This window comes from Taudactylus pleione, unplaced genomic scaffold, assembly GCF_031769625.1.
Source record: "Taudactylus pleione unplaced genomic scaffold, aTauple2 ptg000016l, whole genome shotgun sequence".
Lineage (NCBI taxonomy): Eukaryota > Metazoa > Chordata > Amphibia > Anura > Myobatrachidae > Taudactylus > Taudactylus pleione.
The window spans coordinates 12,438,805-12,452,225 of NW_028284418.1; the positions used below are offsets into that span (position 1 = coordinate 12,438,805).

At 45.8% G+C, this 13,421-nt stretch overlaps 1 protein-coding gene across 1 annotated transcript in view; it reads left to right on the plus strand.

Moving 5' to 3' along the window:
- The window catches only part of TTYH2 (tweety family member 2), a 135,807-nt gene that overhangs the window by 82,286 nt on the left and 40,100 nt on the right, over positions 1-13,421 (plus strand). The window contains exons 4-5 of the mRNA XM_088474603.1: positions 10,098-10,318; positions 11,738-11,833. Of these exons, the coding sequence (XP_088330729.1) occupies positions 10,098-10,318; positions 11,738-11,833 (317 nt within the window). The remainder of the gene's footprint in view (positions 1-10,097; positions 10,319-11,737; positions 11,834-13,421) is intronic.

Consider the following 13,421-nt stretch of genomic DNA (forward strand, 5'->3'; position numbering starts at 1 on the left):
AGGGGCCAGGTACTGATCCTGCGCCTTCCACTAGACCACCAGGGACAGCGGGCCGCAGCATGTGCGGTATAGCGCGGCGTCCCAGGGGTTAATAGCAGGCCAGGGGAGAACGCCTTCCCTGTCTCACAGCCGGCGTCTCCCCCGCTGCACAGTGCCATTCCACAGCGGTCTGAGCGGGCTGTGTCAGCGCTCCTCCCCCGGGCCCTGCCTTCTCTCTGCTCCTCGGTGGCCATTTTCTCACTACATGTGCTGGGGATGGCAAACGCTGCTGGAAGCTGATACAGATGCCATTGCGGTCCGGGTCCCCCGCATACCTCTCCTTCAATTAAGGTCAGTGTATGCAGCACTGTTTCCTACCAGGCTCTGGTCTGTGTAGTTGATCGCAGTGCTTGTAATGCAGGATGTTACCTGTGCATTGTATGTGACTTAAATGCTAGCGCTGTTTGCCTGTACTTTCATTTCTGACTGTCAGCCTTTTCCTATCCCTGTTCTTCTGCTACAGCCCTTGCGGTGCGGTGTCGCATGGTGTTTATTACCTCACAGTAAACGTGGTTTTTCTGTGTGGGAGGTCACATACGCTCCGTTCACACTCCTCATGTCGGAAAGTGAACGAGGATATCCTCTTCCAGCTATAATGTACTGATGATATGTGCAGTTAGCGGAGGGATATGTAGACGCTGAGGGTTTATGGAGGGCATGTTGTATTATATATCACGCCCCATTTCTGTCACTGTGCCTGCACAAAAAAAGGGGACCGCCCTCGGCTGGCTAAGATGCTTACAGCCTTTGTGGGCAACGCCCCCTGCGTTTCCCCATAGGGGTTATCGCAGCCTGTGGTGGTCTCATCACATGCAGGGGTCCCTGGACAGTTGATGGTACCCCAGTGTATCCTGCTTTTCGCCCCCCCAGGTCTCGCAGGAGCCTGTGTGGGTGAATTTATTGTCCAAATGGTATAGCACCTGATGGACGTTTTTCAGGGGGAGTCACCATTTCGGCCTTCTAAACGGCCTTTCGGGTCTCAGACGGGTAAAGACATGACGTCTGATGACGGTGACATTATTGACTTTTTCAGACACGAGCCCCTTAGTGCAAAGGAGGCGTAGTCTGGGTCTAAAGTCTATATACCTGGCCTTCTACGTGCAGTCCGTGCGGCTTTGGTTATTACATATCCCCCGTGGCTAAATCCAAATATGCCTTCTTTAAGGATAAGGGTGTTGCCACTGTAATTCCTCTATCTGGTCAGGTGGATCATTTAGAGGAGGCGTGGAAATTCCGGGTAAGCGGTTCCAGCCTCAAAAACGGTTGACCTTTTGCATACCCTTTTTGCGGATAATTACATTTCCGAATGGGAGTTACCTTTACGGGTAGATTCTCATGTTACACGCCTAGTGAGGAGTGCTACGTTGCCCATGCCCTCCAGGTCCTCTTTGAAAGAGGTTCCAGATTGCAAGGTGCAAATATATCTAAAATCCAATATTCCCTTGCTGGAGGGGCTTCCAGGCCGGCTATGGCCGTGTGCTGGGGGACCAGAGCCATGGAACACTGAGTAGGTAACTGGATCTCTGCACACTGACTCTCCAGCAGAGCAGGTGGATAGTGGCAAATTCTCAGAGACTTTGCCACGTTCATAATGAGACGGTCTTACATATAGCCTACTCCTTTCCAGAATCTCCTCGGCAGCAGTAGCGGCTTGCCGCTCCCTGTGGTTGCGCTCTTGGAAAGCGGACGCAGATTCCATTTGGAATGCTTTGCCTTTTACGGGACAAGTCCTGTTTGGCCCTCGTCTGGACGCAATTGTGGCCCTGCAGGCAGCAGCTACGTCTGCGTGTTTGCCATCGGCTACAGTCCCATCAGGGACTTTGTCTTTTCGGCCCTGTGAGGCCAGGGTAAGTCTAAAATACAGCTTTCCAGGACAGTCAGTAGCCAGGAAATCTGCTCAGCCATAAGAACAGGCTTAGAGTACAAGACGTCCTACTCCCAAGTTGGACTATAAGCCTTCAGCCTCACGGGACGGGCCTCCTCTCGGGAGCCCCCAGAGTTGGAGGCCGGCTTCTCCAGTTCGCCCAGTGCTGGTGTCTGACCACCACGGACACTGGGGTAAGAGAAGTATTTTCTTGAAGGTATGTCCTCTCTTCCCAGTAAAAGCCTCCCAGACGGTTTTTCGTTACAGGTCTTCTGTCAATTCAGGACAAGGCCCTGTAATTTTTGAGGGTGTTACACTCTATGCTCCAGGCAGGAGTTATAGTACCTATTCTGTTGCCCCGAAGGGGAACGAGGTATTACTCCATCCTCTTTCTGGTACAGACACCCAATGGGGCTTACCAGGACATTCTCAACCTTGAATCCTTCAACAAATTCTTAAGGGTTCCTCGGTTCGGGAGAGGGACCCTGCATTCCATCATTCAATGGAGCCTGGGAATTTTGTGGTGTCGTTGGATATATTCAGGGTGACTACCTGAATATCCCTCTTATCTTAGCACTCCAGTGTTTTCCTCAGGTTTGCAGTGGTCGATAAGCGTTTCCAGTTTCTGGCATTGCCCCTTGGTCTGGCCTCCGCGCCTCACGGTTTACCAGGGTCATGGTAGTTATGGCAGCCCACCTGCGGATGCAGGGGGTCCGCTTGTTACCCTATCCGAGTGACCTCCTGTTGTTACCATGGTCTCCAGAGATACTTCAGTGCCATATGCAACGGACAATATCTGTGTTGCTACGTTAGGGCTGACTGATAAACTGGAAATGGTCCTCTCTGATTCTTCAGAGGATGCTCCATATCCCAACATCTGAGGATCTTTGTGATTGAGGAAAAGATCTCCGCAGGCAACTGCGTACCTTTGCCTGTAATGCAGAGTCGCCGAGTGTCTATTCACTTGGCAATGTGGTTCATGGGTTCCAGGATGTCGCTGTTCGACATGGTGGAGTACCCAGCTTCACTCTAAAGAACTTGATCCTCTTCGGATGGGATGGGTTGCCCCATAGGATAAAGTCAATAGGCTTTCCCCGGAGGTTTGTCTCTCTCTGGCCTGGTGGCTGCAGAAAGCTCACCTAAACAAGGGGCACCCCCTTTGGGATTGCGGACAGGGTCCTTCTGACGACGGACGCCAGTATCCGTGGCTGGGAAGCAGTGACGGGTCCACACTTGTTCCAGGGCAGGTGGACACCAGTAGTTTTTGCGCTTCCCATAAACATCTGAGAACTCTGAGCAGTATTCAAGGTTCTCCAGCATGCAGGACAGGTCCTCCACGGAAATACCGTGCAGGTACAGTCTGACAACGCCATCATGATGGCTTATGTAAGCCACCTAGGAGGTTCCCGAAGTCAGGCGACACTAACAGTGGTGTCCCGAATTCTGGCTTGGGTGGAAGGCTATATCCCTGCCGTCATCGGCAGTGTTCATTCAGGAATCCTCAGATGGAAAGCAGGCTTTCTCAGCCGTCAAGACGTGCATTCAGGGAAATGTCCTCTTTATCAGGAGGTGTTCAATCTTCTGGTGAACAAGTGGAGCCTTTCGGAGATGAGACTCTTCTGATAGACGTAGGTAGGTCCAGTGGACCTTCCAAGTTGTGTACCTCGTCCCTCCGTTATCCCTTCTTCCTCCAGTAATAGCAAGAAGGAGGCACGCTCCTGCTGATAGCTCCAGCGTAGGCCAGATGGCACTATTACTCAGATCTTCAGAGCCTCTCAGTTAACACTCCGAAGCTGTTGCCTCTACGCCCGGACCTGTTGTCTCAGGATCCTGGCTGATACCCAGACCTGGGTTGTCTGTCCTTGACGGTGTGGCGGTGGAGACTGCCCTCTTAAGGTCTAGGAGTTTTTCCAGCTCTATAGTTAACAGGGGCTCTGTCCAGACTTAAGAGCTCGGAAGTTTTTATCTGCAAGAATTTACCATTAGGTATGGTATACTTTCTTTCAGGTGTCGCCCTAGAGGCTAGGCTCCTCGGGTATTCCGGATATCCACAGGTTGGCTTTCCTACAGGTGGGCTTAGATAACGGTCTTCGCCTTGCTTACCTGAAGGTGCAGGTTTCTGCCCTGTTAGTATGGTTTCAGTTTAGGATTGCTACTCTTCCTGATGTCCGCACCTTTGTGCAGGGTGTACGTTATATTCAGCATCCCTTTGTTCCACCTGTGGCTCCTTGGGATTTGGCTGTGGTCCTTAGGGCTCTCTGAGGACCGCCATTTGATCCACTGGGCTCAGCGGATTTCAAATGGCTTACGGCTAGGACTGTATTCCTTCTGGCTCTTAATTTGGCCAGTAGGATCTCAGAATGGGAGGCTCTGTCATGTAGACCTCCCTTTTTCTCATCTTTCCTAGGAACAGGGCAGTGCTTGCCTTTACTTCCCCAGTCCTGTCTGCTGGTGAGGCCTATTTGGCTGTGGTACGGGCGCTAAGAATTTAAGTTGACCGTACCAGTCCATTTAGGAAATCAGACTCTCGGTTTTGTCCTTTCTGATTTCCATAAAAAGGGTTGGCCTGCCACTACGCTAACTTTGGCAGGATGGATTCACAGGTCTTCCTGTTCCATCCTCTATTAAAGCTCTTCCACTAGGTCTGTGGGTCCTTCGTGGGCAGCTCGACGTGGCGCCTCAGCGATGATTGGCAGCCACGTGGTCATCTGTCCATATTTTTGTAAGGTATTATGCTTTTGATACCTTCGCCTCTCAGGATGCTTCCTTCAGGCGGCGGATTCTCCTTTCAGCACAGCAGCGTCCCCACCCTTGAAGAATACTGCTTTGGGACATCCCCAAAGTATCCTGTGGATACCCTATGGACCCTGAAGTAGAAAATATGAGATATGGTAAGAACTTACCCTTGTTATCTCTATTTCTACGAAGTCCATAGGTTTCCACAGGACTCCCGCCCTGTCGCACCTGTACTGCAGATGGGCTTTCATCTGGTCACCGGTTTCTCCGTCTCCTTCTGGTGAGAATGTGATTCTTGTGTGTTCCAGACTGTCTTCTCTCTCTTTTTTGCTCCTGCTCCGGCCTATGGCTTGTTACGAAACTGAGTGGCCTGAGGCTCGGGGGCGGGGTATAGGAGAGGGACCCCAGTGCATCCTGGGAGGCTGAAAATTTAACTCTGTGGTGCCTGGATGTCTGCCGCCATCGCCTATACCCCAAGGTATCCTGTGGAACCCTATGGACTTCGTAGAAATAGAGATAACAAGGGTAAGTTCTTACCATATCTCATATTTTTGTTACTCTTTTACTGACATGTTTTGATCTGTTTGCACTTTAGCACCTTTTATTTAGCTTTAAGTGCTTGTTTTCCCTTGTTACAATTGGGACTGGGATGCGGTCATAATCCCAGCGTGTGGGATGTCGACGCTTAGAATGCCGGCGATCACAAACCTGGAACCGGCATACCGACCGTCCGGTATCCCGACAGTAAGCACTAAGGGGAGGTTTAGGGTTAAGCACTAAGGGCTGTATTCAATTAGGTACGAAAAGTCGAGAACTTTTTACCGGGCGATGTTTTCGCCATCATCGCTGGTTTTCCATGCGGAAAAGTATAGCGCGTGTCCCCGCTTATCCCAGTCTTCAATTAGAAATCACCGAAAACAGCACCCGGCGAATTCGGACCTGGCGGAAAGTACTGTCAAAAATGTGGAAAACAGTCTGTACTAACATACGGGATCACTATAGGGTTATATTTTGTTTTGTTTTTTCTCCAAAAGCTTGCTATTAGTGTCTTTGCATAAGTGGTGAAGAATGGCATTAAGCAATATTTTTTCATCAAAATAACTAGTCCCCGCAAATTTGGGGTATATGAAAATGGGTGCTAGCATATTTAGAAGTTGCTAATGTGAAGTTATTAAAAACTTTAAAAATCCACCTTCCGCAAGCACACTGTCACGTTCGGTGGAGTGGAATCCCCTACTGAGGGGATGGAAGGTGAGGTCCCTGGATAAGATAGGAACTGTAGACATGGGGCCTGGATATATGACCCCCTCATCCATGAGTATCAAACGTTGGCGAGACCTGTCCAAAGGCGCAGAGGCTAACCAACCGGGAGGTGTTCACCAGTGACCCCTCCAAGCGGGATATGGGTATTTATGCTGCACCCAGCTGGCAGGTTGCGGCCCTTTGGACAGGTGTCTGATACTGTGGGAATGGAGACAAATAACTTCTGGCCCTGAAGGTATACTTCTACAAGAACTACAGAAAACTAGTACTCGTATGAGTAAGGGTTAAGTGCTTGAGGCACTGTTGGTCACAGTATGGCACCAGCAGCTTACACTGGAGGAGTGGTGAAAGACGCACAATTACGTCAGCAGGTGGTGGAACAACGCACACAGGCAAGGTGTTAGGACGCTCTGTTGCTCAAGGAGTTGGCACTTGTATCACACACAGGCAAGATGTTAGGACGCACTGTTGCACAAGGAGTTGGCACTTGTATCGCACACAGGCAAGATGTTAGGATGCACTGTTGCACACGGAGATGGCACTTGATTTGCACACAGGCAAGATGTTAGGACGCACTGTTGCACAAGGAGTTGGCACGTGTATCACACACAGGCAAGATGTTAGGACGCACTGTTGCACAAGGAGTTGGCACGTGTATCACACACAGGCAAGATGTTAGGACGCACTGTTGCACAAGGAGTTGGCACTTGTATCGCACACAGGCAAGATGTTAGGACGCACTGTTGCACACGGAGATGGCACTTGAGGAGATCGCGTAGGGAACCTGGAATGAGGTATCAGCAGTACACAGGGTAGCGACAAAGTTGCACAGGCAACTTCCTTCTGTCCGGAGACTGGCTTTATACCCTAAGGTAGCAAGTTATTGGTGGACTGCGTCAGCTGACCAGCCCCATGCTACCATTGGGTCAAGGGCAGTCAGGTGATGTGAACTGTCATGGCTGCGTCCATGACTGCTTCCGTAGCAGCCAAGGCACAGCGCAGCACACGGATGTCCACATGGCTCTAGGTATAATACTCTGCGCGCCACCCGAGGGATCAGGGGAAGCTTGCGCCGCGGTGAGTAACAGCCGATCCTAGGCTGCAACCTGACACACCTGCAATCGTAAAAACACCTGGGGCATACTTTGGCACCCCCTTGGAGTCTATTTCGCTAGTTTTTAAATTTGTCCCCCAACTTTGTTTTTTTTCGCACCCAAAATGAAAGTACATTTTTGGGGTCTTAAGTATTTTTAAAAAAAATTTTGCCACATTTTACCTTTTGAGGGGCTGTCCCAAGCGTGCAGTGTGGTTCCTGCAAGTTTGCACTTTTTTTTGACAGCTTTCATAGGCAAATCTTTTTTGCCTATTCCAATGCATTGACTTTCCGCACCAGCGAAAAATCTTTGGAATTGAATATGAAGTCACTGGCTAAACTTTTTCGCCGAAAATGGCTTTTCGCACCTAATTGAATATGGCCCTAAGGAGGAAGGGTTAGGTTTAGGCAGAAGGGAGGGAGGGAGGTTAGGTGTAGGGAGAGGGTTAGGATACTGACAGACAAGTGTCGGTATCCTAACCCTGTCTGCCGGGATCCCGAACGCCGGCATCCTGTCCCCAACCCGTCTATATTTCTTATATGCAGTTTTCTTAACACCTGTAACAACTGACACTTCTTTGGAGACCTACATTAGATTTCTCCCTTTTGCATACCAGTTTTGGTGCGATTTTGATTTACTGCTGCCTGTGTGTTAAACTACATTCTGTCCTACAACCTCCAGGTTCATTGGAATTTCCTGCATGTGCTACAAATAGGAACCACATTGAATGAATGGGTTATTAAACTGAATGGTTAACTTTGGTAATAAATAAAATTAGGCAGCATAGCCCCTCCCCTTCCCCAATCCATTCCTCAACTGGCCTCGGCACTACACAGCCTAACTTTCATTTACTCTAAAACAGGGGGATGAGTTCATGGTCCCTCTGTCAGGGTGAAAGCCATCCCAGGCTTGCCACACTAGCCATTATGTTATTTATTGGTGGTGAAGGAAGTCCAAGGACTGTGATCACTCATCAAAAAATTTGTTGATGTGTGGGGAACAAAATCATTTGATCGATTCATTTAAATGTATCTTCCACCTGTAGTATACAGTGTCATTTAAATTAATGTAATATTGGAATGAATGGAAAATTAGCTGGTGTGACTGCTCTTGATAACGGAATGGGATTGAAATCCCGACTACGGCAGCCCAACAGGAGGTACCTAACCTACCCCTAGTAGCGCCTAACCCTCCCTTCCACTAGCCTAACCCTAACCTTCCCCTGGGGTACCTAACCCTTAGTCCTCCCGGTGTCCCTGAACCTAAACCCCCCCCCCCCATCCCCGGGCTAAGTAGTATATTTACCCGGCTCTTGACGTATTTCAAGAAACAAGAATTTAACCAATGGCGCTGCAAAATGAACCCAAATCAATATAAAAATAAAATATAAAATGTATCTGTAAAAATTATATTAAAATATATGTATATGTGTGTGTGTGTGTGTGTGTGTGTATATATATATATATATATATATATATGTGTGTATATGTGTGTATATATATATATATATATATATATATATATATATATATATAATATGTGTTCCCTCTAGCTCCGGCGGGAGGCAGGGCGCCGGAGCTAGAGAGGGCATGCCCGTGCGCGCGCGACCGAGAAGGGGACGTGGTCATCGAAAAAGGGGGCATGTCTATAAGACGCGTCCCCTTTTTGTCACTCTTGGGGGCGTGCCCGGCACTTACGGATATGCCGGGCAGCCCCCAAGCCCTGCAGACAGGGAGAATAGATGCCGGGCGCATGCGCCCGGCGTCTATACTCCGGCGGTGACCGGGTCACCGCATGTTTCTCCACCCGCGGGACACTGCGTCCCGCGGGTGAGAACGGCTCCCGCAGGCTGTGAGGGTAGGGCGCTTTTTTCCCTCCTCCTGGAGGGCAGGGTGCTTTTTGCCTAGCGGGAACGCTATATATATATATATATATATATATATATATATATATATATATATATATATATAATACAGGTTGAGTCTCCCATATCCAAAATGCTTGGGACCAGGGGTATTTTGGATAACAGAATATTCCATATTTTGGAATAATTGCATATCATAATGAAATATCTTGGGAATGGGACCCCAAGATACACACAGAATGCATTTATGTGTGTTATACACCTTATACACACAGCCTGCAGGTCATTTTATACAATATTTTTAATAATTTTCTGGCTCAAGCAAAGTTTGTGTTCAGAAATGAAATTCATTTATGTTTCATATACACCTTATACACACAGCCTGAAGGTAATTTTAGATAATATTTTTAATAATTTGTGCCTTAGACAAAGTTTGTGTACATTGAACCATCAAAAATCAAAGGTTTTATTATCTGAGTCATGCCAAAATTATTCCGTATTTCGGAATATTTGGATATGGGAGACTCAACATATATATATATATATATATATATGTATATATATATATGTATATGTATATATATATATATATATATATATATGTATATATATGTATATATAATATATATATATGTATATATAATATATATGTGTGTAGCAGGTGTTCCACGCTGCTGCTATGGTTGCTAGCCTTAAGAAGAAACAACAAAAAAAAACAATATTCAGTTATGTCAGATAAAAATATTACCTCTTCTTCTTTTTTTTTTTTTTTTTTTTTTTTTTTTTTTAAAAGAGGTAATAGTTTTATCTGACATAACTGAATATTTTTGTATCCACTTAATATCAATTTAGTTGCAGGTGTCCCACAGCGCTGCTATTTTTTCTTTTTTGTCGGTATTTCAACACCTATCTTAAGTCCCATGTCGGGCATGTATAGTCAGCCGCCGGTCTATTAACTACATCCCTTGATAACAATTAGTTGCAAATCGGTCAGAATATTTAAATGCTAGGGGGAAAAGGCCCTAACCTGTGTATGTATTTTTTTTATGTTATTAATTGCCTTTGAATATTGTATTTTCAGCTTAGTTTTCTTTGAGAATAAATTCAACATGTAAGCATGGAATAATATGTAAACACTACATGTTAACATAGTTATATAGTGCACTATTGTTAATTGTGCTTTGTTGAGTGTTTATTTTGTGTTGATTTTTTTATGTTTGTTTTTTATTGTCAACAGGTGTCTGGCACAAGCTACAAGATGAAGGAAAGTCTGGATCAGCACCTGTTGCGCCTCAATGAGATATTTGCAACACATGGAGATTACGTACAGACCCTGCGTTTCATGCAGATAATGGCTAATAATGTAGTTTCACAACTCTCCAGTCTGCCCAACTGGCAGGGAACTACTGGCAACCTTTCTCTGATCGCCAGGCAGGCCAACTTCATCGAGTATTACAGGTATAGAGAATTGTTTCACAAGATATATACACCTGACACTGATAAACTTTGTGTACTAAAAGATTAAATATATCTCATATTTGACGAAAACATACCTTCAGTAAGAATAATCTTTAGAAAATACCCATGTATTTTCATGTTTTCCTTAGACTGCTGTTTTGCACATGCTTGTTATAGGGGATTTCCTACATGAAGATACAAGCATAAGTGATAAAGTAGTGCATGAAATCAATACAATAGAAACTATTAAGGGCAGGCTGAAGGGACAAGTGCTGTGCCTCAGTAATATAATCATCAACCGAATGAAGTGAGGAGAGACTGTTAGTATATTAGTATATAAGAAAATTAGCAGGTTGCATGATCTGAAATAAAATTCGAATCTGTCAGTGAGGTCTGAGGACGCATATATAGCCGAGGGTAATCAAATAAGTTCAGATGTATTAAAGGTCGGTTTTTAATATGTACTGAAAAGTTCTCTTCATTATATAAAATCAAATGTATTATATTAAAAATATAACTTAAGAATCATTACAATTTAAAATGAACACACAATATATCAAGCAATATTATAAAAGCATCTGATACTGTATACAGTATAAGCAGGAAAGACACTGTGGGCCAGATTCAGAGGGGGGACGCAAGATCCCGATTTTCTTTAATCTGTACGTGCTATTGAGTTGCACTGCACATGCATCCCTATTGTTACCAATGGAGGACGCAGATCGGAATTGCATGGAGATCCATGTAATTTCTGATTGGCGTTCCTGGGCAGTGACTGGGGGATGTCAGCGGGTGTGATGGTGTCGGGCACTGTGTTGGAAGACTCTGTTCCACTGGCATCAGCGGCCATGTACCGCCGGGCATTCTGCTCAACCATGGAGTTGCTCATGTCCGCTTGATGGTGCGACTATTTGCGCACTGCGGAGGAATACAGCCACAGCGTTGGATATCTCAGTAGACAGCTCATCCTCTGTGGAATTAGCATAAATGTGTCCACCAAGCTCTGAATCAGGTCCTGTATCACTGTTAGTATTTTATTACTGGGGAGATCATTATATGAACATAACACCCAGTAGTGTAAAATGCAAAACAGTATTTGAAGTCTGTGTTTCTATATGGACTTGTCAAGTCCCAAACTAGGATATACTATACTGCAAAGTACCGTATAGATGTATTTGACAAAGCGCAACATGATATGAAAACCTTTGGTTTAGCTGTTGTGATATTCCTCAGACATGATGTAAAGGTGATGCACTTCAAAAGAAGAGGAAAGAAAGTTGCGTGATTGAGTAATGTAATCTCCGTCTTGCATTTAGGATATGTCACATGACATATTCTATTAGTTTTCCATATCTGAGTGGGAGCATAATTACCCTGCATATGAGGACCACCTCAGACAAGTATGTTACTCTCTTGTAGATGGCTTTCTTATCTCTTGCTCTTCATCCTTGACCTGGTCATCTGCCTTGCAACTTGCTTAGGATTAGCCAAACGCTCCAAGTGTCTGCTCATAACGTGAGTATAGAATTCAAATTATCATCATTATCTAAGTACTTTTTTTTTTTAATTTGCATAAGGGGCAATAAGAATGGAATAAAGCCTCATTACCAACTTCCAGAGCCATTTTCTCTGTGCCACACCGTGATTACTGCATACTTTGTAGCGGTTTTCTTACATTCAGCATCATAGCAGAGCGTGTATATATATATATATATATATATATATATATATATATATATATATATATATATATATATATATATATATAACATCACAGTTGGTGTAGTGGTTAGCATTACTGCCTCACAGCACTGAGGTCAGAGGTTTGAATTTCCAACACACCCCAAACAGTGTGGAATTTGTATATTATACCTATGCTTGTGTGGGCTAGTTTCTACAATCCAACAATATACTGGTAGGTTGACTGGCTCCCAACTAAAATTAACCCTGTGTGTACATGTGGTAGATAGGGCCCTATTTAATAACGAGTGATTAGCAATTTAGCACTTGTTGTGTGTGCTAACAGTCAAATCCGTATTCATCATTGGTGGACAGGGCAGTGTTTTTCACTGTGCCGCTAGCGCTAGGCACTTTTCACTACCCTATAAGAAATGACAGGGACATGTATTTATCAACGAATGTTAATTGTAATTTACCGTTCACTGACTGTAATTTCTTTCACCGGCTTCTTGTTGGCGTTGCGATGCCTTGTTGATCCTAAAGGGGCAATTCATACACAGAGCCCGGGGAGCCGACCAGCTGGGACAGAAGTATGGCGATGGAAAGTGCCAGTTACACAAGAAGACAAGAGAGTACTGATCTCAGCCCGCTCCCCCACTCCTGCCAGCATGTATTTAGTGTCCCACGGATCACGTTACACTATACATAATAGTACCGGCCGGGGGGCCAAATTACACCCTGCCCCACTCCCTAGCCCCTGCAGCAGTGACTACCCTAGCCTGACACATGGGACTCAGGGCTGCCGCAAACACAAATTCCCCCAGCACAGTTGCCATCCCCGATATGACCGGCGCCTACCTTTTTTACAGCGGGGGTCCGGCAGAGGCATGAACGTCAAAATATCTCCGCGGCTGCTCTGATAGCGTCCTCACTATCCGACTGCGCATGCTCCAGACACAGCTAGCCCCTCCTTGCCATTCATTATAGCCACTCCTCCGTCATTCGTTCTTTGGCGCTATAACCAAATACAGATAGCGCTGGATGCCTTTTTATCGTTTTCACTCGTCGGCTAGATAAATCTTGATAAATCAAGGTAGGGATAACTAAAATAGTGCAGCGAAGTTTGGTGCTAATTAACACTAATTTTAGCACTCCTTGTTAAATAGGGCCCATAGATTGTAAACCAAATATTCTCTAAGGAATATACTGTATGTGCGCTATATAAATGGTAGTCTTATATATAAAATGAATTGGTTTGTTTGTCCGGTTATGCATTCGGACACCCCTGCACCGATTGGGATGAAACCGATGGGAGGTGGTCCAGTTGGATCCTAGCCAGGTTTTAGGGGGGTTAGTGTCCCGGTCGGACCTCCCGTTGGTGTATGCTGGGCAGAACTTTGACCCAGGGAGCCTGTTCTGAGCC